At 38.4% G+C, this 25,416-nt stretch overlaps 1 protein-coding gene across 1 annotated transcript in view; it reads right to left on the bottom strand.

The window, feature by feature from the left end:
- Window positions 1-10,216: 10,216 nt before the first annotated feature.
- Window positions 10,217-25,416, bottom strand: part of LOC137638086 (zinc finger protein 608-like) — a 26,938-nt gene continuing 11,738 nt past the window's right edge. The window contains exons 2-5 of the mRNA XM_068370182.1: window positions 21,545-21,683; window positions 18,276-18,363; window positions 15,150-17,809; window positions 10,217-13,196 (exon numbers count right to left, since the gene is read on the bottom strand). Of these exons, the coding sequence (XP_068226283.1) occupies window positions 13,132-13,196; window positions 15,150-17,809; window positions 18,276-18,363; window positions 21,545-21,683 (2,952 nt within the window). The 3' untranslated portion in view covers window positions 10,217-13,131. The remainder of the gene's footprint in view (window positions 13,197-15,149; window positions 17,810-18,275; window positions 18,364-21,544; window positions 21,684-25,416) is intronic.

The following is a 25,416-nucleotide window of genomic DNA, read 5'->3' as shown; positions in this document are numbered from 1 at the left end:
AGCTCCTTGCAGTTGATATGCATGCTCCTCTGACTCGAGTTCCACAGACCTGAGCATTCCCGACCGTCCAGTGTCGCGCCCCAGCCCAAGTCCGATGCGTCCGAGAAGAGAACGTGGTGGGGAGTCTGAACAGCCAGGGGAAGACCCTCTCTTAGGTTGATATTGTCCTTCCACCAAGTCAGACAAGACTTTATCTTTCCGGAAATCCGGATCGAGACCGCTTCTAGCGTCTTGTCCTTTTTCCAGTGAAAAGCCAGATGGTATTGAAGAGGATGGAGGTGTAGTCTTCCTAGTGATACAAACTGTTCCAGGGATGACAGCGTCCCCACCAGACTCATCCACAGCCTGACTGAGCAGCGTTCCTTCTTCAGCATCTTCTGGATGGATAGCAGGGCTTGATCTATTCTGGGGGCTGATCGTCTTGTTGTTCAGCAACGTCCTCATCAGATAGTTCCTCATCCGAAAACTGATGAGGAAACGGCAACGGAGTGGGCAACGTCTGGCTCGCTGAGTCCGGTCGCACTGGTGCATGTGTGACGGAGCCGGACGCAACGTCATGGAATTGCTGCACAGTCTGTGAACTGTCAACAACCATGGGTGCGCGAGGAAGCACAGCGTCCACCCGAGACTGTCTAGACCGTCTGGGTTGTGCAGTCAACACCATACCGGGTTGCTGAGGTTGACGCACCGCGTCAAAACAAGTCACCTCTGATGGTTGTTGAACGTCCTGAACGTCAACAACCACCTCCGAGAACGTGCGGCTGGCAACCCACACTGGGTCGCATCGGTGGAGGAACCACCTCAACTGGTAGACGCGAGAAGGTTACCTCAGCGTCAACAGGACGCACAACCGACCGGTTGGAAGGTTGTTGGCCAGAAGGTTCGGCAGCAACCTTCTCCGCATTAAAGTCCTCTATCAAGGACGCAAGCTTGGACTGCATGTCTTGCAGCAAAGCCCATTTAGGGTCTACGGGAGCAGGTGCGGCAACAGACGGGGTTAGCGACTGAGGCGGTACCGCTTTCCATCCCTGAAAGCCTTGTTTATGCATGACATAATTGTACAGCAAAACTTCAAAGGCACGAAAACAGCTGTGAAGTTGACCTGTAAAAAACTTGGAGCGTCTCCTGGCCAAGTGCCAGGGAGAGTCTACGAGATTTGAGAAGTCTATCTGGGCAGAGGCAGGAACTCCCAAGCCGAGAACTTCTCTCGTGTCATATCAGACTCTCGCTCTATAAGTCAGTTTAAAAGAAGGGAAAGCAAAGGCTGTATCCCCCAAACTCTTCCTGGTGATAAACCAGTCGCCTAGCAGACGTAAAGCTCTCTAGGAGAGCGAGAGAGCACTAGCTTATAAACAACGGCTTCGAAGTAGCTAGGCCTAGTGTAAGCTCTGACGTTTAGGCGAACGAGGAGCAGCAGTTACAAAAAGATCCGGACAAAGATCCTTAAAAATCAGCATGATTTAATTAAAGTCCATAGAGGGCTAAGCAGCTTTAGGCTCCTCTCCGTCTGACAGAGTCCTCAAGGGAATATCAGTAGGAGGGGGAACAGCAACTTCCTCATCTAAAGGAACCTTGTCCGATAAAAGCTGAGTCTCAAGCAAGGGAGAGACCTACCGTGGTGGCAATGCTTTACAAGCAGAGTCCACACACACTGGTGCATTAGTAGCGGACCAGGACGCAACGTCATGTAACTGCTTGACAGTCTGTGAACTGTCAACAACTGAACTGTCAACAACAACAGGTGCGTGAGGACGCACAGCGTCCACTCGAGACTGCTTTGACTGCCTAGACTGAGCAGTCAAAACAACTAGAATGCGGAGGTTGACGCACAGCGTCAAAACAAGTCAACTCCGATTGTTAGCGAACGTCCTGAACGTCAACAGGAGCATCAGCAAGTGGCCTAACGTCCAAATGTGGCTGAAAATCCACACGAGACCGCATCGAGTGTGGTTCTAAACAACCTGACTGACGTGACTTAGCTACGCCAACGTCAACAGGATGCACAAAGGAACGTTAGGTTGGCTGAAAGCCAGGATATCGATGAGATAAACGGCTAGACTCAACGGACTAATCGGCAGAATAGTCTTCCATAAGGGAGGCAAGCATATTCTGCATGTCTTGCCGTACAACCCATTAAGGATCAACGGAAATGGTTGCGGTAAGAGACGAGGGTAACGTCTGTGACCGCAACACTTTGCCAACAAAAAAGACTCCCGGAGTCTGTGTTACGCTTTTGTTAGGCGGCGAGCAGTTTTCCGATGACTGCATAGGGTCAGAGCTGTCCTAATGGCTGCAACCAGGACGCTGGACCTGTCCTGAAAGGACTGACTTTCGCTTAAGGGTCTCGAAACCTTGTTACAGGTTTCTTATGCGAAAAGCCTTCGGATGACGAGGAGAAAAACGTCTCTCTCGCCTTATGGTAGGGGAGATCTTGGTAAGATACACCCGATACCATAGAGGGAAACGTCTGTTCGCTGATCAAGGCCTCTCGAACCCATAAGTCGTATGACATTACTTCTCCCCTGGGCTTGGGAGCTTGCAAGAGGTCCCGGACTAGGTGAACGACAGGCACGAACAGACGAACCCTCGGACGCAACACTGTAACACTTTGCGCAATATCACTTTATCACTACGATTTTCTGTTTTGCACTTATTTCACTGAAATCGAAACTTTTACTGATTTCTACCTGAAGCACGCAATTCTACCCTCATCAAAAGGTAGTAAATGCGAAATTAGGCGTATAATGCAAGCACATTAATACCAGCAAAAAAAACAGTAAACATCTTTTAAGATTCAGTGGTTGGGGAAGAGAATAAACACTAGTTCATTCAAAACTACGTTTTCAATCTCTCACCGTACATTGCCTGGGGACGAGAATAAAACTAAAAACGTTTTATCCTTTCTCCCCGTACAGAGACTAGGGACGAGAGTAACTCGAGAACAACGTTACCCGCTTGAACGGAATGTTTTCTCTCCTCTCTCTCCCTCCGTCTCTATCTCTCTCTCTCTTTCTCTCTTGATTTCGCACCTAAGAGAAGAGCCCAATTACGTTTCGTCAAAAAAACATGTTATTTGACCAAAGGAAAAAACTGAAAGGTTTTTCAATTAAAAAGTTCCTTTAAAATAGAATTTAAAACGTTTAAGCTTTGAAAGAAGAATGAACAAAACGTCAGAATCGATTTACTCTTTCTGCAAAGTGAAACCGTGATACACTCTCTCTCTATCGTAACGATAGAGCGCAAACTGCGTAGCATAAATAAACTAAACGTTAGTTCATCTTTGAAAACAGTACGAAGACTATTCAAAGAAAATCTTTCATAAAATATCTATTAAAAATATTCATTTAAAAAGTTTTAAATCCTTAGCTCTTTAAAAGCTATTTACGATTTAAAGGGCTCAACGTTGATTAACTTCGGTTTCCAAGTTAGGACCGCCTACTCTCAGGAAAGGTCGCATATAAACAAAACATTAAAATTTATTTTTTATGTTTATTATAAATGGAAAGTTAATCGAAGAGGAAAATCTATAATTAATTTATAACGTGATAAGATAATTACTAAAAGCCTAAACACACTTCCGTCTAAGGGAAGGGTCGGCCATTTAAAAGTCAAAGAAAGTCCATACTCTCTTTGTCACCAAAAATTAAATCTATCCAAAACGAGTTCAAGATTTAAGATGAAGATAAAACACCTGCACTACGAAAGCTCAAACCAGAATATAGTACTTCACCAAAGATGATGGGAAAAACTCCAGGTTTCAACAGCGAGTAAAGTACGTCTTGTCGACACGTCGACAGAGAGAAAATTGAGTCTTTGTTTACATGGAGTTTGGTATCTGGCCGACAGTTGGCGCTGATGGGCACACCCGCAACCTGTATAGCGATCGCTGGCGAGTTTTTTTGTACAGTTTTTTGTCTGTCGAGCAACAGAGTTGCAGCTATATATTCACCGGCTTAAGTTAAATATTTAAAAATCTTGGGATAAATATAGAGTTAATAATATATCACACATAAAATCAGTATAATCAAAATCATCATTCTTTCCAGGATCTGAGTCTTCACAATTGTGTTGATTTTTGGGGATGCTAAATGTCTGACCGCCATTTTGACCAACTTAACTTGACCTTTTGTATATGTATAATTTATTTTAGAATGAAAGCTTACAAAATTACCTAAAATTTTGTCATGTGGTGGGTCATTTTTTATATACTGGACAAATACATAGCAACATTATCACCGAATATTTTGTTGTAATCTAGTGGCGACCATTTTGAATTTTGAACCAAACTCTTATCAAATGATCACATTAATATGATAAATGTATCATTAATCCAAGATTCAGTCAAAACGTTCAAATTGACAGTAATTTCTAAGGTCTGATAATTAAAATTTTAGAGTAAATTGATTTTCACAAAGATGAAAGTGTCGGGACGCCATCTCGAATAACTTTTTTTTTTTTTTTTTTTGAACCTACTACATACATATATATACCAAAGGCACTTCCCCCAATTTTGGGGGGTAGCCGACAACAACAAGAAACAAAACAAAAAGGGGACCTCTACTCTCTACGTTCCTCCAGCCTAACCAGGGACCCAGCCGAGTTCAGCTGGTACTGCTAGGGTGCCACAGCCCAACCTCCCACATTTCCACCACAGATGAAGCTTCATACTGCTGAGTCCCCTACTGCTGCTACCTCCGCGGTCATCTAAGGCACCGGAGGAAGCAGCAGGGCCTACCGGAACTGCGTCACAATCGCTCGCCATTCATTCCTATTTCTAGCACGCTCTCTTGCCTCTCTCACATCTATCCTCCTATCACCCAGAGCTTTCTTCACACCATCCATCCACCCAAACCTTGGCCTTCCTCTTGTACTTCTCCCATCAACTCTTGCATTCATCACCTTCTTTAGCAGACAGCCATTTTCCATTCTCTCCACATGGCCAAACCACCTCAACACATTCATATCCACTCTAGCCGCTAACTCATTTCTTACACCCGTTCTCACCCTCACCACTTCGTTCCTAACCCTATCTACTCGAGATACACTAGCCATACTCCTCAGACACTTCATCTCAAACACATTCAATTTCTGTCTCTCCATCACTTTCATTCCCCACAACTCCGATCCATACATCACAGTTGGTACAATCACTTTCTCATATAGAACTCTCTTTACATTCATGCCCAATCCTCTATTTTTTACTACTCCCTTAACTGCCCCCAACACTTTGCAACCTTCATTCACTCTCTGACGTACATCTGCTTCCACTCCACCATTTGCTGCAACAACAGACCCCAAGTACTTAAACTGCTCCACCTCCTCAAGTAACTCTCCATTCAACATGACATTCAACCTTGCACCACCTTCCCTTCTCGTACATCTCATAACCTTACTCTTACCCACATTAACTCTCAACTTCCTTCTCTCACACACCCTTCCAAATTCTGTCACTAGTCGGTCAAGCTTCTCTTCTGTGTCAGCTACCAGTACAGTATCATCCGCAAACAACAACTGATTTACCTCCCATTCATGATCATTCTCGCCTACCAGTTTTAATCCTCGTCCAAGCACTCTGGCATTCACCTCTCTCACCACTCCATCAACATACAAGTTAAACAACCACGGCGACATCACACATCCCTGTCTCAGCCCCACTCTCACCGGAAACCAATCGCTCACCTCATTTCCTATTCTAACACATGCTTTACTACCTGTGTAGAAACTTTTCACTGCTTGCAACAACCTTCCACCAACTCCATATAACCTCATCACATTCCACATTGCTTCCCTATCAACTCTATCATATACTTTCTCCAGATCCATAAACGCAACATACACCTCCTTACCTTTTGCTAAATATTTCTCGCATATCTGCCTAACTGTAAAAATCTGATTCATACAACCCCTACCTCTTCTAAAACCACCCTGTACTTCCTAGATTGCATTCTCTGTTTTATCCTTAATCCTATTAATCAGTATTCTACCATACACTTTTCCAACTACACTCAACAAACTAATACCTCTTGAATTACAACACTCATGCACATCTCCCTTACCCTTATATAGTGGTACAATACAAGCACAGACCCAATCTACTGGTACCATTGACAACACAAAACACACATTAAACAATCTCACCAACCATTCAAGTACAGTCACACCCCCTTCCTTCAACATCTCAGCTTTCACACCATCCATACCAGATGCTTTTCCTACTCTCGTTTCATCTAGTGCTCTCCTCACTTCCTCTATTGTAATCTCTCTCTCATTCTCATCTCCCATCACTGGCACCTCAACACCTGGAACCGCAATTATATCTGCCTCCCTATCATCCTCAACATTCAGCAAACTTTCAAAATATTCCGCCCACCTTTTCCTTGCCTCCTCTCCTTTTAACAACCTTCCATTTCCATCTTTCACTATCTCTTCAATTCTTGCGCCGGCCTTCCTTACTCTCTTCACTTCTTTCCAAAACTTCTTCTTATTCTCTTCATATGACTGACCCAGTCCCTGACCCCACCTCAGGTCAGCTGCCCTCTTTGCCTCACGTACCTTGCGCTTTACTTCCACCTTTTGCTCTCTATATTTTTCATACTTCTCTATACTATTACTCTGCAGCCATTCTTCAAAAGCCCTCTTTTTCTCTTCCACTTTTACCTTCACTCCGTCATTCCACCATTCACTGCCCTTCCTCATGCTGCCTCCAACAACCTTCTTGCCACATACATCACTTGCAATCCCAACAAAATTTTCTTTTGCTAACTTCCACTCCTCCTCTAAATTACCAGTTTCTCTTACTCTGAACCTACTAATTCTGGTAAACTTTTTCTTAAAATGAAAGCTGACAAAATGATCTACAATTTAGTATATCACACATAAACAGTGGAATTTGTGGTGGGTCATTTCTCAGATTTACTGGAGTAAGTTTATGATTGTGAACTCTTGAAAAACGGTATTTTGAAGCCCTATGAACTAACTCCAGAAGCATATAAAATGAAGTTTAGGATTTGGACAAAACAAGACAAGCATACATGTGTAAAATTCAGTAGGGAACAATCAGAATGGTCTGATAGAGTGTAAGGCAACAGAGTAAGAATGATTTTAAAAGATTAAAGATGATTATTTTAATTGGGCAGTTTAAAAATCGGCTTAGTGATATCTTTAAGTTTATTTAAAGGAGAAAAAGTTGTTTACACGCCCTTCGTGAAACAGCTTTCTCTGCTGATGATTATGTACTGGCTCACAAGGAGCCAAGATCATATGATAAAAGGTTTAATAGGCCAAAAGTCAATAGCAATACTGCGAAATCCACTAGTATAGGTCTTGTAGATCAAAGGTCTAGTTCTGATTCTCATGTCAAGTCTCAAAGCAGCAGCTTGAATAGCAAGTCAACTATTATCAGTTCTGTAATGTGCAATTATTATTGAAAGAAACCACGTCACGCAAATGTCTCAAGTTTAAGAGGAAAGAAGCTGAGACTGTGGTTCTTATTCTACCAAAGTCTCTGTACTGTGCTGCCATAGTGGTTAACATTTTAAATGACCACGTTTTTTACAGGAAGCATGTTAATTCCAGACCTTTTGATAAGGTTTTCTGACTATAAACTGCTAATGGTTTTATTAGAGCTTTTGTTGGTTTGCTGTCCCGTTTGTATCGTGTTGGTGGTGTCCATTGATTTTCATTGTAACTGGTTATCATGGCCTGTTGTTGGTACATTTTCAGAGTTACCTGTAAAATGGCATTCAATTTTTGCTTGTTTATGACTTTGTAGACGAGGGAGTTGATGACTGACTGAAGATAGATAGCAAAATGTTGATCAGGAATTGAAGCCTTTGTCTTGATTTGTCTACTGTTTTCTTTGTGTGTTGTGCCTAATCAAAGACAGTTCTGCCTACATGTCTGATAATGATATGTCGGTTTATGTTAATGTCTCTACTTTTGCATGTTCTAATGAATTGCCTTGTGAAAACATTGTTTGTGGTGCGGTATCCACTGATGATTGTTCTCTGACCTGTTTCATGAATATTGATAGATTAGCTGTTCTATCCTGCCTCAAGCAGACCTTTTGGTTCGTGATGTCATGTCCTCTGACTGTTCTGCTGACAAGTCTTGCGAAGACATATTAAGATTGTGATCAATCGATTATTGAGAATTCAAAAGACCTATCTTTTAAAGATACCTTAGTTTATAATGACCAGCTGATGGTGTTAACTTGTCTGGACATTTTCGTCTAACCAGTTGAATACTTATTTGTGTGATTCCATTCCTGTCAAAAATATTTTTGTAGTTTGGTTACTCAACGATAGCCGTGATCACAAGTAACATTCATAGTTGATTGTGGATCAGAAGTCTGACGAATGCTACGGTTCAAATGGTTTTCCCTGAAAATCTCATTGTTGGTGTTCCCAGTCTTGCTGATGAACAACCTAAGGCTGATCACTTTGGAGCGAGTAAAACTTTTTGAGTTATGCTAGCAGGCATTTTTATTGGCATGATGTGGCCCAGGTTTGTTTTACTTGTCCTGTGTGACAAGGTATTGAAAAGTCTCATCAGACTTATCCGAAAGCCCCACTGACGTCCACCTTTCCATTTAATGAGTTATTTAGTTACTGTATATCCTTTAAGATGATGTTAGACCATGGTGGAAATGAGACATACGTTAAATATCATTAGTGAGTTTTGATACCAGTTGAGAAGATACTTTTTTGAGTTTTCTTTATAATGATTTTGATATTTTTTGATTGTTTATCAATCTCATAATATAAAGTTGTACTTAAGATTTTTTGTAATAAAATCATTGTAGTATTTGTAATCATGTATAAGATAACTTGTTTGTACTAGTGAAAAGTTGTCAGTTGACGAGCCTCCCCTTTTGGTTTGGCAGGGGGAATTTGTTATACATAGACAAATTTATCTTTTTTCAAGTTAGGGTCCGTGAAAAGGGTTTGTTTTGAAATATTAAATGTTACTGTAATGTTAATATAAAAACATTGCAATGATCTGTAAATCAAAGGTATTATTGTATTCTAGAACAAGAGCTGGAAATTTCTCATAATTTGTCTACATCTCCAGCTTACCATATACAGTATCGTAATATAGTTGACCTTGGACACTGTTGAACTTTATACAAAACGGGTCTCGTCTATTTAAAGAAGACAGTCGATGCATTTCAGGTACTGTATAGTCTTGTTTAACCCATCGCTGCATGCATTCGCAGACACAATTTGTACGTTTTTACTTACATTTTTTAAAACGCTACCGACTTTAGAAGAAAACAAGGAAATTTTGGAAGATCAAATGTCATCAGAATCTGTCCCTGATAATCATCATTTACATGTAAAACCACATCCTGGAAACCAAAAATTCCGTGCTGAGCTTCGTCATCATCCAAGTCTCAATCACATCATTCATAGATACTTTTAACTCTCAGGCAAATATTACATTACAATGATGTGTAAATCAATAGGTGAACTGCATATTTTTATGAATCTTGTAAAATACTGTGAATATTTCCATTAATCTTAAATATAGTAATTGTTGTATGTTTAAGTTTAATGGCTGTAGTGTATTTTCTTTTGCTGTTATTATTATATTTTCTATAAATCAATCAAAAAGGGAGGAAAACATTAAAGTAGATTTTACATAATTACGTTTTGATATAGCTGACTGTAACAATTTAGTTTCATACTTTTAGTTTCCAAGTCAATAACACTACAAACTTTTCTTCCCAGCAGAATTATCTAATTTCTTGCTTTTGGTTTTGGACATCAATAAAAATTATCTCAATTTGTAGCTGCTCAGAAAGTTATGTGAACAAACCATATTTGCAATACACTACCTGTTACATAATATAAATGGAGGATTCCTTAATTACAAATGCAATAATCTTAAAAACATCAACATTATGAGAATAGTTAAATTACAAATACAATTCTAAAGAACTGGAATGAGCTAAAGTAAAACATTATTTAGCCTCACCAAAGATGAAATACATTACTTGAAAAATACTGTTTTCTAATTAATAATACGTAAATAAGGATACACACAAATACATACAACTCTATCATGATAAAAAATTTCATTAGTACCCCAATTCACAAAAAATAAAAAAAAATAAAATCACTACAGGTAAACAAATATCTGCAGCATTAACAATACTGTAATATTAATTCAACAGAAAAGTTTCACAACAGGAACTAAAAATAAAACATCTGTCTACAATAAAAGTATTTTATTCCGTAAGAAGCCAAATCATAATGTACACTGGAGCAACAGGCATACCCGTGCCCTGTGTTCCTTTTAACATTTGTACAGCAAAATGATGTTCTATCACGCACTGACCAACTGATAAAATTTCCGAAAACTTCTCTTCTTCAAGGGAAAAGGGGGGAAGGGATCAAGATTAGAGTAGGGGGGGGATTACTAAAGGCCGTCACTGAAATTGCAGTACGTATAAATATTAAAGAATTTACTCGCACGATCACAGCTACCTCTACAATAATAATAATAAGGGAGGGGGTCACACTGACCAATCACGGGTTAACATATCCATTCAGAACAACATATGAGCAATCACAGGTGACATCATAAATAACCACCTTCAGCCCTAACAGATGATTTGGCCAAGACATAAATATCCCCAAAACCCACTATATAACCAGACAATATGCAATGTACCCTTTCAGTACGATTCTGACAATTTCCCAAATACATTATACAAATACTAAAAATTTTTCATCTTTTTAATGATACAAGCCAAATATAAATGATGAATTATCATAACTTTCACAATTTCACTGCAGCACAGCATTTGGTAACAAGAATGAATGAAGAACTAATTTGCCATGGCATTGGCTTACTACCCTACAGCCTACCCTCAATATAAAAATAATCCTCCACATCTGACAACTATCGCTGCAAAACTGCCTTTGTTATTTTAAGTTTTCACTTAAAAAAGAAAACGCTAAAGTGTTAAATGGATTAAAACAACCATAACAAACACACTGTAATTTAAATTATAGGTATATTTATAGATCAGCTGTTTTGAAACAAATGGCAATTTAAGATAAAATCAAGGCAAAATTAAAATTTTGAAACTCAAATTTTTTTTAAACAAATTATGTTGAACAAAGACAAGTTCTGCAAAGAAGTACTACAGTACAATAATCAGGTAATGGAATGACCACCAAATGGGAATGAATTCTGATGAAATTTCTACTTCATTCAAGTACCAACTCTGCTTACAGAAGAATAACAAAATGGGGACTGAGAGCAGTTAATAACACTTTATAATTTCTTCTCATAACCTTACAAGAAACGACACTGCCTATTGGTGGGTTGTAAAATTCGTACAAGTAACTATCAACGTGTCGGCCCCTGAGTTTGCTGACCCTATCACAGATTGGCCAGAAAAAGAGTACGAAATGGGTTCCACAGAATGGTGATCACAGTATGAACACATGTACAGATGATCATAATGATGATTGATGACAGTGAACACAGTGTATACACATGCACGCACACACACACCAGCTAGTCTTCATGTGACGGAGGAATCTCAAATAATGACTTACAGAGGTACTAGTGATTCCTGATGTACAACAGAAATTTTTTTCAAGTTATTGGTACCAAATTCACCATCAGATATTCTCATAATTTCCTAATCTTTATTCCATAGCATCACTATTAACTTCCCGAGCTCAGATTCCAAAACACCACTTGTCAACGTACCTATAGTGCACATTACAGTACAATACTCAGCCTTAGAACATCTTCAAGTTCTGGGTTAGAAGTGATCACAGCTAAAGGACAAACAAAATGGAAGTAAAGAGGTCTAATGCTCATAATTTTGTCTGGAAGAAAGTGAAAAAATAGCTGCTATTTGATTCATGTATAAATAATAGCCTCTGCAACAGCATTCCCAGTCAATCTCTCAACTCATGGCAACACACCAAAGCTAGACGGCATTAAACAATATTACAAACCACTTCAATTAGTTGTCCATCCAGAGAAATAATTATGAAAAAAGGCAATGCAGTGTCACCCTACAGCTGAGCTGTGTCACTTGTACTACAACTAGCCTAAGCTTGCTTCATAATGTTCCCTATGACATACCTGAGCTTAACACGATACTAATTTCTTGCACAAAGGCTAATGGTGTGAACACTTATGGGAGGTACTGCTTTTTTTTTCGAAACTCTGCTTATCAAACTCGCCTACACAATACCCAATACAGCTTCCGTAATGAAAGACACCAATTTGTCACCAATTATCTATAAAAATAAGGTAATTAACACAGTTCTATTAAATCACAAGCATAATGCCAGTCCAAATATCGCCTATTATTTTCATCAGTCCATAGGCTAATTAGATTTATTATCACATGAGGCAAAACCACACCCCCTAGAATGACTCTGAGGTAAAACCAGATCCAATACAAAAGAATCTGCTCCAACAGTCACGGTTTAATTTCACCACGTTTACTAGTCTTTTATGCCACTGACACCACAAGTGCCCTTTCTTCCATCCACTGCAGCCACTCCATCGAATACCTGCCAATTATGACAGAAATAATATCCAAATTTTATCCAATTATTGTATTTTCAAATTCAAACAAACACCAATTGGAATTTTGTCACAAAAAATCTGATCACTTTTCTTTTGGTAATACGTAAAAACCTTTCTGGTGTTTACTCTCGTCTGCAAAAATCACTAATTAGGATTGCTATGTCTCTTCCTGTCACTGATAAACTACACCCGCTTTCACGAACTTCATCACCGTGTGATTTTGTACTATCCTGCAACCATCCTGTTAACTATCAAGTTTGGTCAATCACCACACCAGACCACTTAGGAGGCCTTCTGACTCGTTTTGTTCCAAAGGAATGGAATGCCTTCTGGAAATCCATAGAAATCACTACAGAGAAATCTTCATTTCAAGAATTATTCTCCAATTCACTGACGTTAAAAGTGTCATTTTCACAATCTTAACAAATGCGACGAGAATCAAATATGAAATATGCCAAATCTAGGCCCCTCCATCTTTAAAAACAGGGCTGGCACAATTTCCTCTTTGTCTCGGCTCTTGATAAATCCACCCATTGGGTCATCTGCGACTAAGGTTATTCAACCTCACTTGGTTGGAGGTAGACCTGAGGGTGCTGCCGCTGGTACTGGCGTCTGACCCGCTTGCAGAGCTGAAAAAGACCGACAGTCAGTTAAACGTCTAAAATGACCCCTTTTCCTAAAAAAAAACTTTCATAATACAGTACTAAAAACGAGATTATCTCTGTATAACTTATTGCTTTGAAAAGAGGAGGAGTGTTTTTCTTTACCTCTAAAATAAATTCAATATTTCACTATTCATTGTATGAACTTTCTGCTTAATAAATGAAGCCAAACATTAACTATTGAACATAACTTCCATGCGAAACAAAAACTCAAGAGGATAAATTAACAACATACATCAATGAAAACTATTTAGGAGGACACTTTGAATGCCCTGTGATAAGTATGAGTACAGTAGCTCCTTAGTTTCAGTATTAGATACTTTGGGGATCTGCTTTTTTGAGTAAAAAAGACCTTTAGTGAAGCCTATACAGTACAGCAATTCCACATAATTTGTAATATCTTTGAAAAAGATAATTTGTAATTTTCATCTTAAAGATTCAACACACTTTTCAGCCCTTTTAAAAAAAATGGAGTCAATTAGTAATAAATTCTAATACACAAAGGGGGCTACTGAAATGTAAGTGATCATTATACTCATTTAACTCATGAACATGACTTGTAGCAAGGGAACAGCAAAATGATTACAGATGGGAATTTGAAATAATTTTTCTGTTTTGAAAAAAAAAATTAGTATCATCGATAAATTTATATTTAATAATGATTGTAAATTAATGACCTTCCCTTTACAAGCAATAAACCTATAATTGATAAGGATCCTAAAAACAATCATAAGAATCTTAGTATGGCACTTTGAGTGTTTGTGTCCTTGTAATAGAATATACAATAACAGTTCCAAGAACAAACACAAAAAGGTTCTAACAACACAACTACAGTTTTCTTAAATTATTAAGTTACTCTCAGCGTCCCTTACAGTTATTTCCTTTAAAAAAAAATCATATATAACTGACATCAGTGTATTACGGTGATAATAAATTGATGGTAAATTAAAGATGATATTAAACAATAATTTTCATTACAAATAACTACTGTCTCAACACAAAAGCTGTGAAAGAAGTTAAATTACTAAAAGTATACTTACTCCAAGTAATACAGTACAGTACACAACTTTTTTGAATTATTGTACGCTGATAAAGAGCTTCATGCATTTAATAATAAATCTCATTAAAGTCAACTCCTCTTACCAATAAACAGTACAGGGAGATGGTTCAACAATTTGGAGAGAGAAAGAGAGAGAAAAACATAATGTAACTAAATTTTTGCAATGCCTTTCACTCATGTATAGCATAAAAGGTCAGTACTGTACACAAATACCAAAGAGTTCTTTCATTCAACTTTACATGCAGGTGCTCATAAAATTTGCATGTTTTGAAGTTTGACATGTCTCACTGAATAACTAAATAAATATTAGCACTAATTGAGAACTGCATCTATATGACGACTTTCACTGAACTTACTTAAGAATTTGCTTTTAAATAAGGGGTGAAAATTTGAGAAACAAAATTGAAGACCTTCGATGGCTAGATGGAAAAACAAAAGGATAATGAATGAAAATTGATGTAGGAAATTATAAAACTGGGCTTCATCGAACACTACAAAGATCATTTAATAATGCCTAACAATTGAAAAACAGAGGGCATCTGCATAAAAAAGCACCATACATTTAGTGTCAACTATGCAAAATCTCAAAATGCGGGGTAGATCTGAGAAGCAGGCATTCAACCTATATTACAAAAGCAGAAAATCATCATACTAATCTCGTTATGTGCTAAATAATTAGCTTTACATTGGTGAACTGATGACACAAAGTGGAGGTAAATACATAAGTTTAAAGTTAAGAAAACTGCCAGTAAATGAATAAAAAGATGTTAGAGAACCAACATTTTCTGTGATATGAAGTTCATCTGCTAGATTACGGAAAAAAAAAGGCATGAAACATGCAAGGCCATACGAATGCTTACCTGCATAATGATACGGAGGGATGAGCGGGTAGTGAGGGTAGCTTTCATGCAGGTGGTGTGGGTGTGTGGGGGGACGAGCTGTGGGGGGAGACCGCCCCTCTACCCCTCCTCCCACGGCCATAACCCCTCCATGGGCCAAGGAAGAGGAGGAGGAGCTTGTAGTAGCCACTGAGGTCAAACCTTCCTTGTTGGCCAAAGGAGATCCAATCTTCTGGGGTGTTGACTGAACTGGAGACGTCATTCCCAAGCCAGCCGGAGATAATGGTGATTTTAATGCTCGTTCCTGAAGTTCAACTATTTTATGATTGGTGTAAAGGTGTGACGGGTGAATCATAGCACCACTGGACCCTCCCCGAGAAAGGTCTTCAGGTGCATTATTTACGGTTGGACTGAGAGAAAATCTTGGTACCATTCCTGGGGCTGCAAGATAATGGGGAAATCCAGCAGCCATAGACATTGGAGGGACCATTGGGGGTCGATAGGGATCATAAGCTAGTGCTCCATATGGAAACTGAGGATAATACGCAGACGACGTTGGTGGTGGTGGTGGGCCAGTTGTTTCCATTGTAGGCTTCACCCCTTCACTCTTGGTTTCAGACTTCTTCTCCCCTCTATCATCTTTGATATTTGCTGGGCCTGCAGGTGGTGTAGACTCAACTCTAGGACTAGAAATGGATATGGGAGGAGAAGGCTTCGGTAGCCCAGCTGGCTTATCACCAAGCTTTTCTTGGGGTGGTAGTGACTGGGGGGGAAGCCGCTGATGATCGAATGCATAGCGATAAGCAATACTGGGTTCATACGGCCTCTTGTCTCCCGGCAACTGACCCTTGAGCTCAATAGCTTCTTTGATTAATGCATGATGTTCTGACTGCTTATCTTTAACTATACTTATTTTTTCTTTGGGTAACGCAGGTGAGAGTGCTACCCCACTCATGATACCAGGCGCTGATCTGGACAAGTCTGTAGGCCCTTTTTCTCCTTCTCTTAACCCAGGAGGTAGTTCTTTGTTATCAGCTTCTTTATATATCGGTGCTTCTCGTAAATAAGGGTCAGGATAACCGGGATTATACAGGTATGGGGGCGGCGGCGCATATAAATACTGAGGAGGAATTTTACTTAAATATTCACTACCACCAGGTATTGGTATATTTTTATCTTTATCACATTTATCTTTAGGGTCTTTATTTTCCCCTTCTTTACCAGGAGTAGTAGATGGAGGAGGAGGCTGTAAAGGAGGAATGAATAAAGGGGTAGGCTGCGTATAATGTCCATAATACGGCAGTCCATAAGGAGGGTATGGCTGGGCTCCCAAAGGTAATTCTGGTTTTTTATCATCTGGTAAATCTTTACTGTCGTTTTCACCATCTAGAACAGATGCAGGTTCATTATCCGAAATATCAGAGTATGCTGGACTACGGGTATCTTCTCTTCTTGAAGTTTCTTCCTCTCTCGTGTCTTTATTAATCAACCCATTCACTAATTCCTTTGGTTTCATCTTTTCAGGTTCCACGATATTTTGTTTGACTTTAATCAAGCCAGGGGAGTTACCAGGTAAACTGGATAGAGGAGTGCCTTGTGGGGGCAAAGGCATAGTTGGAGTTCCTGGAGCCCCAGGTGGAGTTTGTCCAACTGGTGGACGAGGACCAACGGGATTCACTCGCATCATCATCTCGGGTCGACTTTCAGGTCTTATTTGTCCAGCTCTCACTTGTGGCATACTGCCAGGAACTGGAGACACACCTAGAGCTGGAGATCCTACTTGAGGGTGTTGTGGACTCACTACTCCACCTGACCCTGTGTACATATAAACAGAAGGTTGACTTGGTTGTGGTTGAGGCTGGGATTGTGGTTGAGGCTGGGGTTGTGGAACTAGGGTTTGAATAACACTTGGTTGAGAAGATGATGAGGAAGCAGTGGAGGAAGAAGGGGTTGAAGAGGAGGAGGCAGTGGTCGAAGTAGAAGTAGGAAGAGGAGATGGAGTTGGTCCTTTATCCACTTCCTCTGTAGGTCCCGGACTTGGTGTTTTAGGAGGACCAGTATATCTCAATACCGAAGGTTTAACAATATCCTGATCTATCTTGTCAACTGGAGCTTCAGCTACTTGGGAAGGTGAAGGAGGTCTGCTCTCCTCCACTTCGCTTTCAGCTCGTCCTTCAGTACTAGTTGTTTCATCGTCATTCGTAACACTATTGTGAGCATGGCTCTGATGATACTTTAACCCGTTGATATGTTTGTACTTCTTGTTACAGTTAGGCTCGGGGCACTCAATCAGCTGTGGAGATGAAGGCTGCTCTGGCCCAGGACTGGTGGTACCATTAGTTGGTGTTCCTCGTGATGATCCACGCGACCTCTTACAATTTTTAGCATCGGTTATCTCGGGCTCCCTACCTTTGCGCTTTGTTCCACCTGGTTCAGATTTAACTGGACTAGGAGGGGGATTAAGCACAGGAGTGACATTCCCTCTACGTCCTTTAGGAACGTTGACATTCCGTAATTTACCACTGCGTGTCTCGGCAACACTGTCTACAGTTGTGGTGGTTGTAGTCGTGGTGGTAGTTGTAGTGGTGGTGGCTGTCGGTGTGCCGACGGAGGCACGGCCCCTCTTGCCCCGTCCCTTGGGCGTGCGAGACTCTATATCACTGGTGGGCGAGTCACAAAACCTGCCAGGAAGAGAGGGGAGAGAGGCGGGTCAGTTGACACAGTAGCCACTCGCCCCACACACCACTAATACCTTTCTTTATGCTCAGTCAGAGGAAAAGAAATCACCTACAGATACAGGTAGAGCGAGATTTTTATCGGAGCTACAAAACACACCTTCCAATGCCTAATCAAAGATTTAACTTCAGACCTTTTACCATTTAAAGGTATACTGTAATACTAACAAATAATGGCACTGGAGACATTGAAAATATCAATATATGACTAAAAAAAAAAACAGTCTTTTAGATGTATAGTATGTCATGAAAAAAAATCACAATTTAATTTTGTTCTGAAGAACTATTTTATGTTCAAAGTTTGAAAAAATATAACATTTTCTTTTAATTTCCATTTACCAGGATACCCTACGGTCTCCAAGAGGATGTTTTGTAGCTCAGCATGCAAGTATCCAAAAGAATGTTTTCTCACCTTGGAGGGGCCCAGTCGTGCCGGGTACAGTCTAATAGGGTACCAACATAGGTCTTCCCACGCCACGTTACATTAACCACCAGCACTCCTGTGGAAAGTAAAAATTATAAAAATACCAGATATGACAACATACATCAAAATTAATTAAGTCCAAATATTAAATATGTACAGGATATTAAATTTAGTTTACATGAATGTTAATTATCCACGTAAACAAAAGTACTACTTTTAAGCAAATGAGTTAAGCTTTCAAAATTTCCTAAATCTAATTTTCAAAAATAAAACAGGACCAAATTGGAACCTTTATACCCAAAAAATGGGTTGCTGTACTGTATATATAGCAAATAATTTGGTGAATATCATTTTAGTATATTGTTTATAATTAATAGGTAATGTAATTATACTCCTTTCAAAAGTACTGTATATCTGTATAAAAGGATATCAAAAAGTTAAAAAAGCACAAGAACCAAATATCCCGACTTATATTTTCATCTTTAATTATGAAATAAAATTAAGATTATTTGTTATAACAAAAATTCTATAAAAAGAAGGCAGTACCAGTTACAGTATATAGTTCAAGGATACCATACATGAAAACTGCGTTAAGAACACTGAAAATTATTAAACTTATGCATTGAAAGAAATATAGTTTTGCATATATCAAACCAATCCAGTAAAATACAGTACAGTACATACATTTCTAACTGATAGGTTGAGGTATACATTACTATTTAAAAGTAATATTAACATAATATTTGTCAACATTAAGTATCATACTCTCTCAATAGCTTTCCTTATGTAAAGGTGAACAAAATCTGAGAATTTCCACAAACTTAAGTCATACGAAAATAGCAAAGATTTATAATACAAAGAGAGCATTAAATAAGCATCAGCATCAAATTGTCCGAGTATGTGTCTTGGTAAAATTCCAAGAACTAAATTTATGCCTAACAGCCAGATAAGATCTTGAAGATCTAAAATGAGGTTTTGGTGTAGTGTGTACGAACAATGGCTCGAAATATTCTTCAATGCAAAAATACCTAATAAAGCACAAATGCCTTACTGTAAACATGGTACAGAGTACCGAGTGAAAATACATGAATTCGAATATTCAGTATCAATTAGGTGTAAATCAAAACTTTCAACAAATAGGCACAAGTAAAATCCCTTATCAAAAGCTACAAAGGAAAATTCAATTTTCAGCGGCTAGTAGGTTGGCCAGGGCACCAGCCACCCGTTGAGATACTACCGCTAGAGAGTTATGGGGTCCTTTGACTGGCCAGACAGTACTACATTGGATTCTTCTCTCTAGTTACGGCTCATTTTCTCTCCACTTTCACATACACCATCTATAGTCTGGCCTATTCTTTACATATTCTCCTCAGTCTTCATGCACCTGACAACACTGAGATTATCAAACAATTCTTCTTCGGCCAAGAAGTTACTGCACTATCATTGTTCAGTGGCCACTTCCCTTTAAGTGACTCTTTAGCTATGGTAAGAAACTCTTCTGGGAGAAGGACACTCCAAAATCAAACCATTGTTTTCTAGTCTTGGGTTGTGTCATAGCCTCTCTACCATGGTCTTCCACTGTCTTGGGTTAGAGATCTCTTGCTTGAAGGTACACTCGGGAACACTGTTCTATGTTACTTCTCTTCCTCTTGGTTTGTTAAAGTTTTTATAGTTTATATGCGATATATATTTGAATTTTGTTACTGTTCTTAAAACATTTTATTTTTCCTTGTCTCCTTTCCTCACGGGGCTATTTTCCCTGTTGGAGCCCCTAGGCTTATGCCATCATGCTTTTTCAACTAGGGTTGTAGCTTAGCAAGTAATAATAATAATGATAATAGAAGGTGTCAGCCTTTTTCGACACCTTTCATCATGATGCAATAGGCCAGGCATTTCTAGTACAAGAACATAGGAAGTTCCTTACAAATGGTATTGATGCATTCCAAGAATGGATTCTGAAGTCGAAGTGTGCTAAGTCCAAGATAATGAACTTTGTCATCCAGCTCCTAATCCCAAAAAGCCTAATCTTCATTGTTTTCAGTAAGCCGGTTTTCCATAAGACTCGTGAGCTATCATACTGCACTCATGTACTATTTCTGCATAATAGGATACTTTTAAAAGAAGTTATATTTCTTATCTACTGCACTCACCGGCCCACATCTTTGGAAGTGTATATGTTAAATGTTATAATCTTGGGGATTTACTGACAAGCCAATAACTACTCATACATTCTTAAAGCTCCAAAAACATCCTGGCAGGTTCACCGACAAGCCTACTGGTCAATTTGTTAAAAGTACGTCGTGAATTAAAGTAGAAACATTTGCTGACTATGCAACCTTGATTCTGCATATGCCACAGACCTAGTGGCTGAATAATTTATCCAATTTTATTAATCTCTAGCAAATTTATCGTGATTTTTTTTTTTACATTTTGCGTAAGGGTTTTCATAATTCAGACCATCTCTTACATTCAGATCGCCCCAAGAAGGAACCAAGCAGTCCGTAGCACTAACTGTAAAGTTAATTTGAAGTCTTGCCTTCTCTATCATAAGGCTCAACATTACAGAGCATTCTGTAATTTCATTTCAGCTGGGGCCAGACTGTGGAAAGATCTTCAGTGGGAATCTTGAGGTTCAAATTTGTTGGGAATGCTTTTCTGTTTATCTAGTTTTATGGTCTATATGACTTGTCCATTTAACATTTTTAATTATCTTAAAAAATTCAATAATTTTGTAGTCCCTCATTCATAGTTGTTTAATACTTCTCCATTTACTTTATGCATTGAGATGCTTCCCCTGTTGGAGCCTTGAATTTAAGGTATTTTGACTTTTCCAATTAGGGTTGCAACTTGGCTTTTATTATTAATGACATAGTAATCAATAGTCTGAAACTAGTTTTATACAGTAATTAGTCAGCTTGTTGCTGATATGACATAGGTTTATTATAAAGTGACTTTTATCACAGTGACTGAATATTGTTTTTTTTTCCGAGTGGCTTCCTCCCTAATTACACATAAGGTACATCTGCAATAAGAGTACAGTATTCTGACTTTCATAAAGTACAGTAAAGAATTTTTACTGGCCAGATTCATTAAGTTCATCAAACGATTTCTTAAATAACCAAATAATCTATCTGGATGTACAATATATGTCAAAATCAACAAATCATATTGGTCAATTTTGTATTTTTTTTGGGGGGTGGGGGGAGGGGGGCGAATCCGCAAGCTATGAATGAAAACTCGAGAGCCATTGATCTCACCTCCTTCGGTCTCGTGCCAGACGATGCCTTCGAGCATGACAGAGGTGCCAGGTTCACAGGGCCCAAGACAGTCCGGGTCAGTGATTGTAGCAACGCTGGTTCCTACGCACACGTCACGCCTAGAAACTCCTTCATCACCCTGTAAACACAACAAGGAATCAATAAGGGGGACAGGGATGCCAGCATTATAACCATTTAATATAAAGTAATAATAATAATAATAATAATAATAATAATAATAATATTAAGACATATTATATTTTGTGACTTCAGAAGAGGTTGTATGTATAGTTTCCTCAGGAGAAATATAAAAAATTTAGTTAACTCGAACATTAGAAGAGAACATGAAGAAAACAGCCTATTTACAAACACCATGAATAAAATGAACTAAACTAACTTCCACAAATCAGACAAGAAAGTTAGTGCGTTTTTAGTATACAAAAGCTTTAACATATAACACACTGAAATAAAACATATACAGTACTTTAAAACAATCTGTAATTAAGAAGTTGATATTAATACCCGAAAGAGGCTCTTTTGTGCTCAAATCTTTTTCTTAAATTCAACCACAAAATCTAGATGGCATAGAGGGTTAAGGTGGCCTCCGTCACAGGCAAAATGTCAGAAGTACCGGAAGGTTACCTTGCTTTCAAACAACCTCCGATCTTGTAAAACTCGGTTTCTCTTAAATGGCATAGGCCGCAAGAAAGAGTTTAATCTCTCATTCGTTCGACAAAAATACTGCACACATACACACACAGCGTACATCCACGCAGTCTGATTTGCATTTTGTTACTGTGAGTAATTCTCTCTCTCTCTCTCTCTCTCTCTCTCTCTCTCTCTCTCTCTCTCTCTCTCTCTCTCTCATATATATATATATATATATATATATATATATATATATATATATATATATATATATATATATATAGCACAAATACCTCTAAAAACCGAATTCGCTCTGCTTTTTGAACAAAAACCCTCTTTTTAGCCTGATAGCAAAGGGATTGACTGTCACCTCATATTTAGACTTCACCAGGGTTCGAATCCTTGGCCGATATATATATATATATATATATATATATATATATATATATATATATATATATATATATATATATAAAGTCACAACGCACTCTAAACTGGCAACTTCTGTGAGACGTTAGTTAAAAATGTTATTATCGCATTTTAAAACGATTTTAGGCATGTAAATTTTATCCTTGCACTACATTGTATTCCAATGAAAACTGGGATAAATATCATTAGAGAGAGAGAGAGAGAGAGAGAGAGAGAGAGAGAGAGAGAGAGAGAGAGAGAGAGAGAGAGAGAGCGCTTATGCAGATGTCTGATAGACATCATCACGCCTAATCTAAGCTCCACCCCTTTCCCCATCGTCATGCTCGCTCAAGGGTGGAATGGGAGGTTTTGGATCGGTCCTGGTGCAGAGAGGCCACTCATAGAGGATTCCAATATTTCCCAATCCAAACGTTTGCATAAGGATGGGAACGGGGAGACTGAGAGAAAAAAATACGGGCGAGAAGGCGTCAATCTATCATACTTTATTATCGCGCTCCATTTGCCCACTGAGAGAGAGAGAGAGAGAGAGAGAGAGAGAGAGAGAGAGAGAGAGAGAGAGAGAGAGAGAGACTCACAGCTGCCACAACTATTACAGCAAAAGCAAGCTTTTTTTTTTTTATTCACCGCCGTTTCTTTCACATGCTCCCTTTTATTCGAAGCATACAAAGCCAGAACGCACTTTTGTGATTGTGTCCGGGATTGCGAGCATGTTCACTTCCACAGTTTCTATTGTTTTAAAGAAGTACTAGATGGTATGGCACACAGTATAGGGAAATTATACTCTAATCTCCCAGTAGGCAGTTACTTCATTTATGGTTACCCAAAAGCCACTAATTAAATCATAAGACACACACAACCGTAGTTTGTCAGGTTTAACCACATCTACTGTACTTCCCCAAATCCGAGAATAATTCTTTCTTTTTTTTTTATTTTCCTGTTAGAGATGTGGCAACCATGATCTCATTATACGATAGGCATTTAATACATTAAGTTTTTCGATTACCAACAGCAAGGTCAGAAAAAAAAAACATTTTAGGTAGTTTTCCTTTCTGTCTTTAAGTTATTACAGACGTAAATCCGCCATCTTCATGTCTCCTTTTCTTTAGCATAATTCTATATCGAGAAAAAAACCGTTACATGCCAACCTACTCGATGTCTACATCGTTTTTACGAGGAAGGCAATTACTTCACATTGAAAATTATCATGATTTATAATTTTCCTCTCACTTTCCATTATAATAAACATTTACGGAAATGGTGGGAGCAATCTAATGAGAAATATGTAATCAATCCATAAAACCAAAACATTCCATATATGGAACACGAAAATAAAACCAAGTTTAGGAAGGTTCTAGAGAGAGAGAGAGAGAGAGGTATGGTAGGCTTAAAAGTGAAACCTTATCAAGAAAGGAGCCTTGTGACAGACTCCTCATGAAGACTGAAGTAGGAGGAAGACGGGAAGGAATGTTGGTGGGGTGTTTAACATTCTGCTCCTCCTCAGCAGACCCATCAATTAGACCAATGACAGAAGTAGTTGACTTTCGATTTAAGACAACATTATGGAATGCCACTGTTCGCACTTCTTCAACAATTGACAATGCGTGCAAGAATGGTTTTAGAAATGTCCTGTGGTGCTCCAGATTATGAATTAGAGAATATGTGGTGTGACATGCCTTGGAATGTATACGATAAAATTAATTACTAAAGGTCATGTAGCGAATAGGATTCCCCTGCAGTATAAGACATGAAAAGCAGGCTTTACAATAAATGAATGAATGAATGATAGATAATTATCTGGCATCATAACATTAATGGTTATTGATGCCGGCATTACAGTAAAGTAAAAGTAATTGTAAAGTGTAATACAAAAAAAATGGGATTTCTTAATGTCACTTGTTCTGGAAAGAATAATGCATACTTCACTTACAAAAACATTGTGAAAGGAATGCAAATTGACTAGAATTCAAGCCCTTACCACAATATGTCACCTCCGCGAATATCAAGTCTGAGACAGGTTCCCAATACTTGTTCCAAATACTTGGAAATTTTAATTTAAAGCTAAAGTTACCTAAAAACTACGAGCAAATTTAATTTTGCTAAATCCTTTGCAGAACCTTTCCTCTTCAAAACAATCACTAAAATGATTTCGTTTTATAGATAACATAAGATACAGTTCGAGAAAAACTATTATAATTTTGCTTTTAATTAGAATTATTTTGATGCATTAATACAACAGCAACAACGATGAAGTCAGTTACTAGAAAGATAAAAATTATTCAATCATAAAAGTGTATTCTTTTTCAATATCTTTATGTACTGTAAGGGGACATAAAAAAGGAAAAATTCTTAGAACAGTAATGATGCACGCCTATTGTAAGATATTACCAGAAAATAATATATCAATATTATGAATATCATTATTTATTACTAGTGCTAGTCAAGCCACAATAGTCAAGCCAAAACCCTGATTGGAAAAATAAAAGGCTACAAATCCAAAAATTCCAAAAGGATAAGCACCCCCTTGCAGTAGAAACGAGAAAGTAAAAAAAGACTATAAAAAATAAATATAAATAAGAGCATAATATCGAATAAATAAGTAACAATAAGAGCGAGGTTCGTGTCAACCTACTAAAAGGAAAAAAATATTGCACTCGGTTTGAACTCGAGGTCAAAATAATTCAACGACTTAGTTCTTCTCTGTTGCATATCTTCTATTTCTGATATTTTGATAAATTGACAAGTTATTTCGTGAAAATAATTTGTTTTTTTTCTTTTGCATAAACTAACGTAGGTTT

This window comes from Palaemon carinicauda, chromosome 1, assembly GCF_036898095.1.
Source record: "Palaemon carinicauda isolate YSFRI2023 chromosome 1, ASM3689809v2, whole genome shotgun sequence".
In the NCBI taxonomy this organism is placed as follows: domain Eukaryota; kingdom Metazoa; phylum Arthropoda; class Malacostraca; order Decapoda; family Palaemonidae; genus Palaemon; species Palaemon carinicauda.
This window is presented reverse-complemented; position numbering and strand designations above follow the sequence as displayed.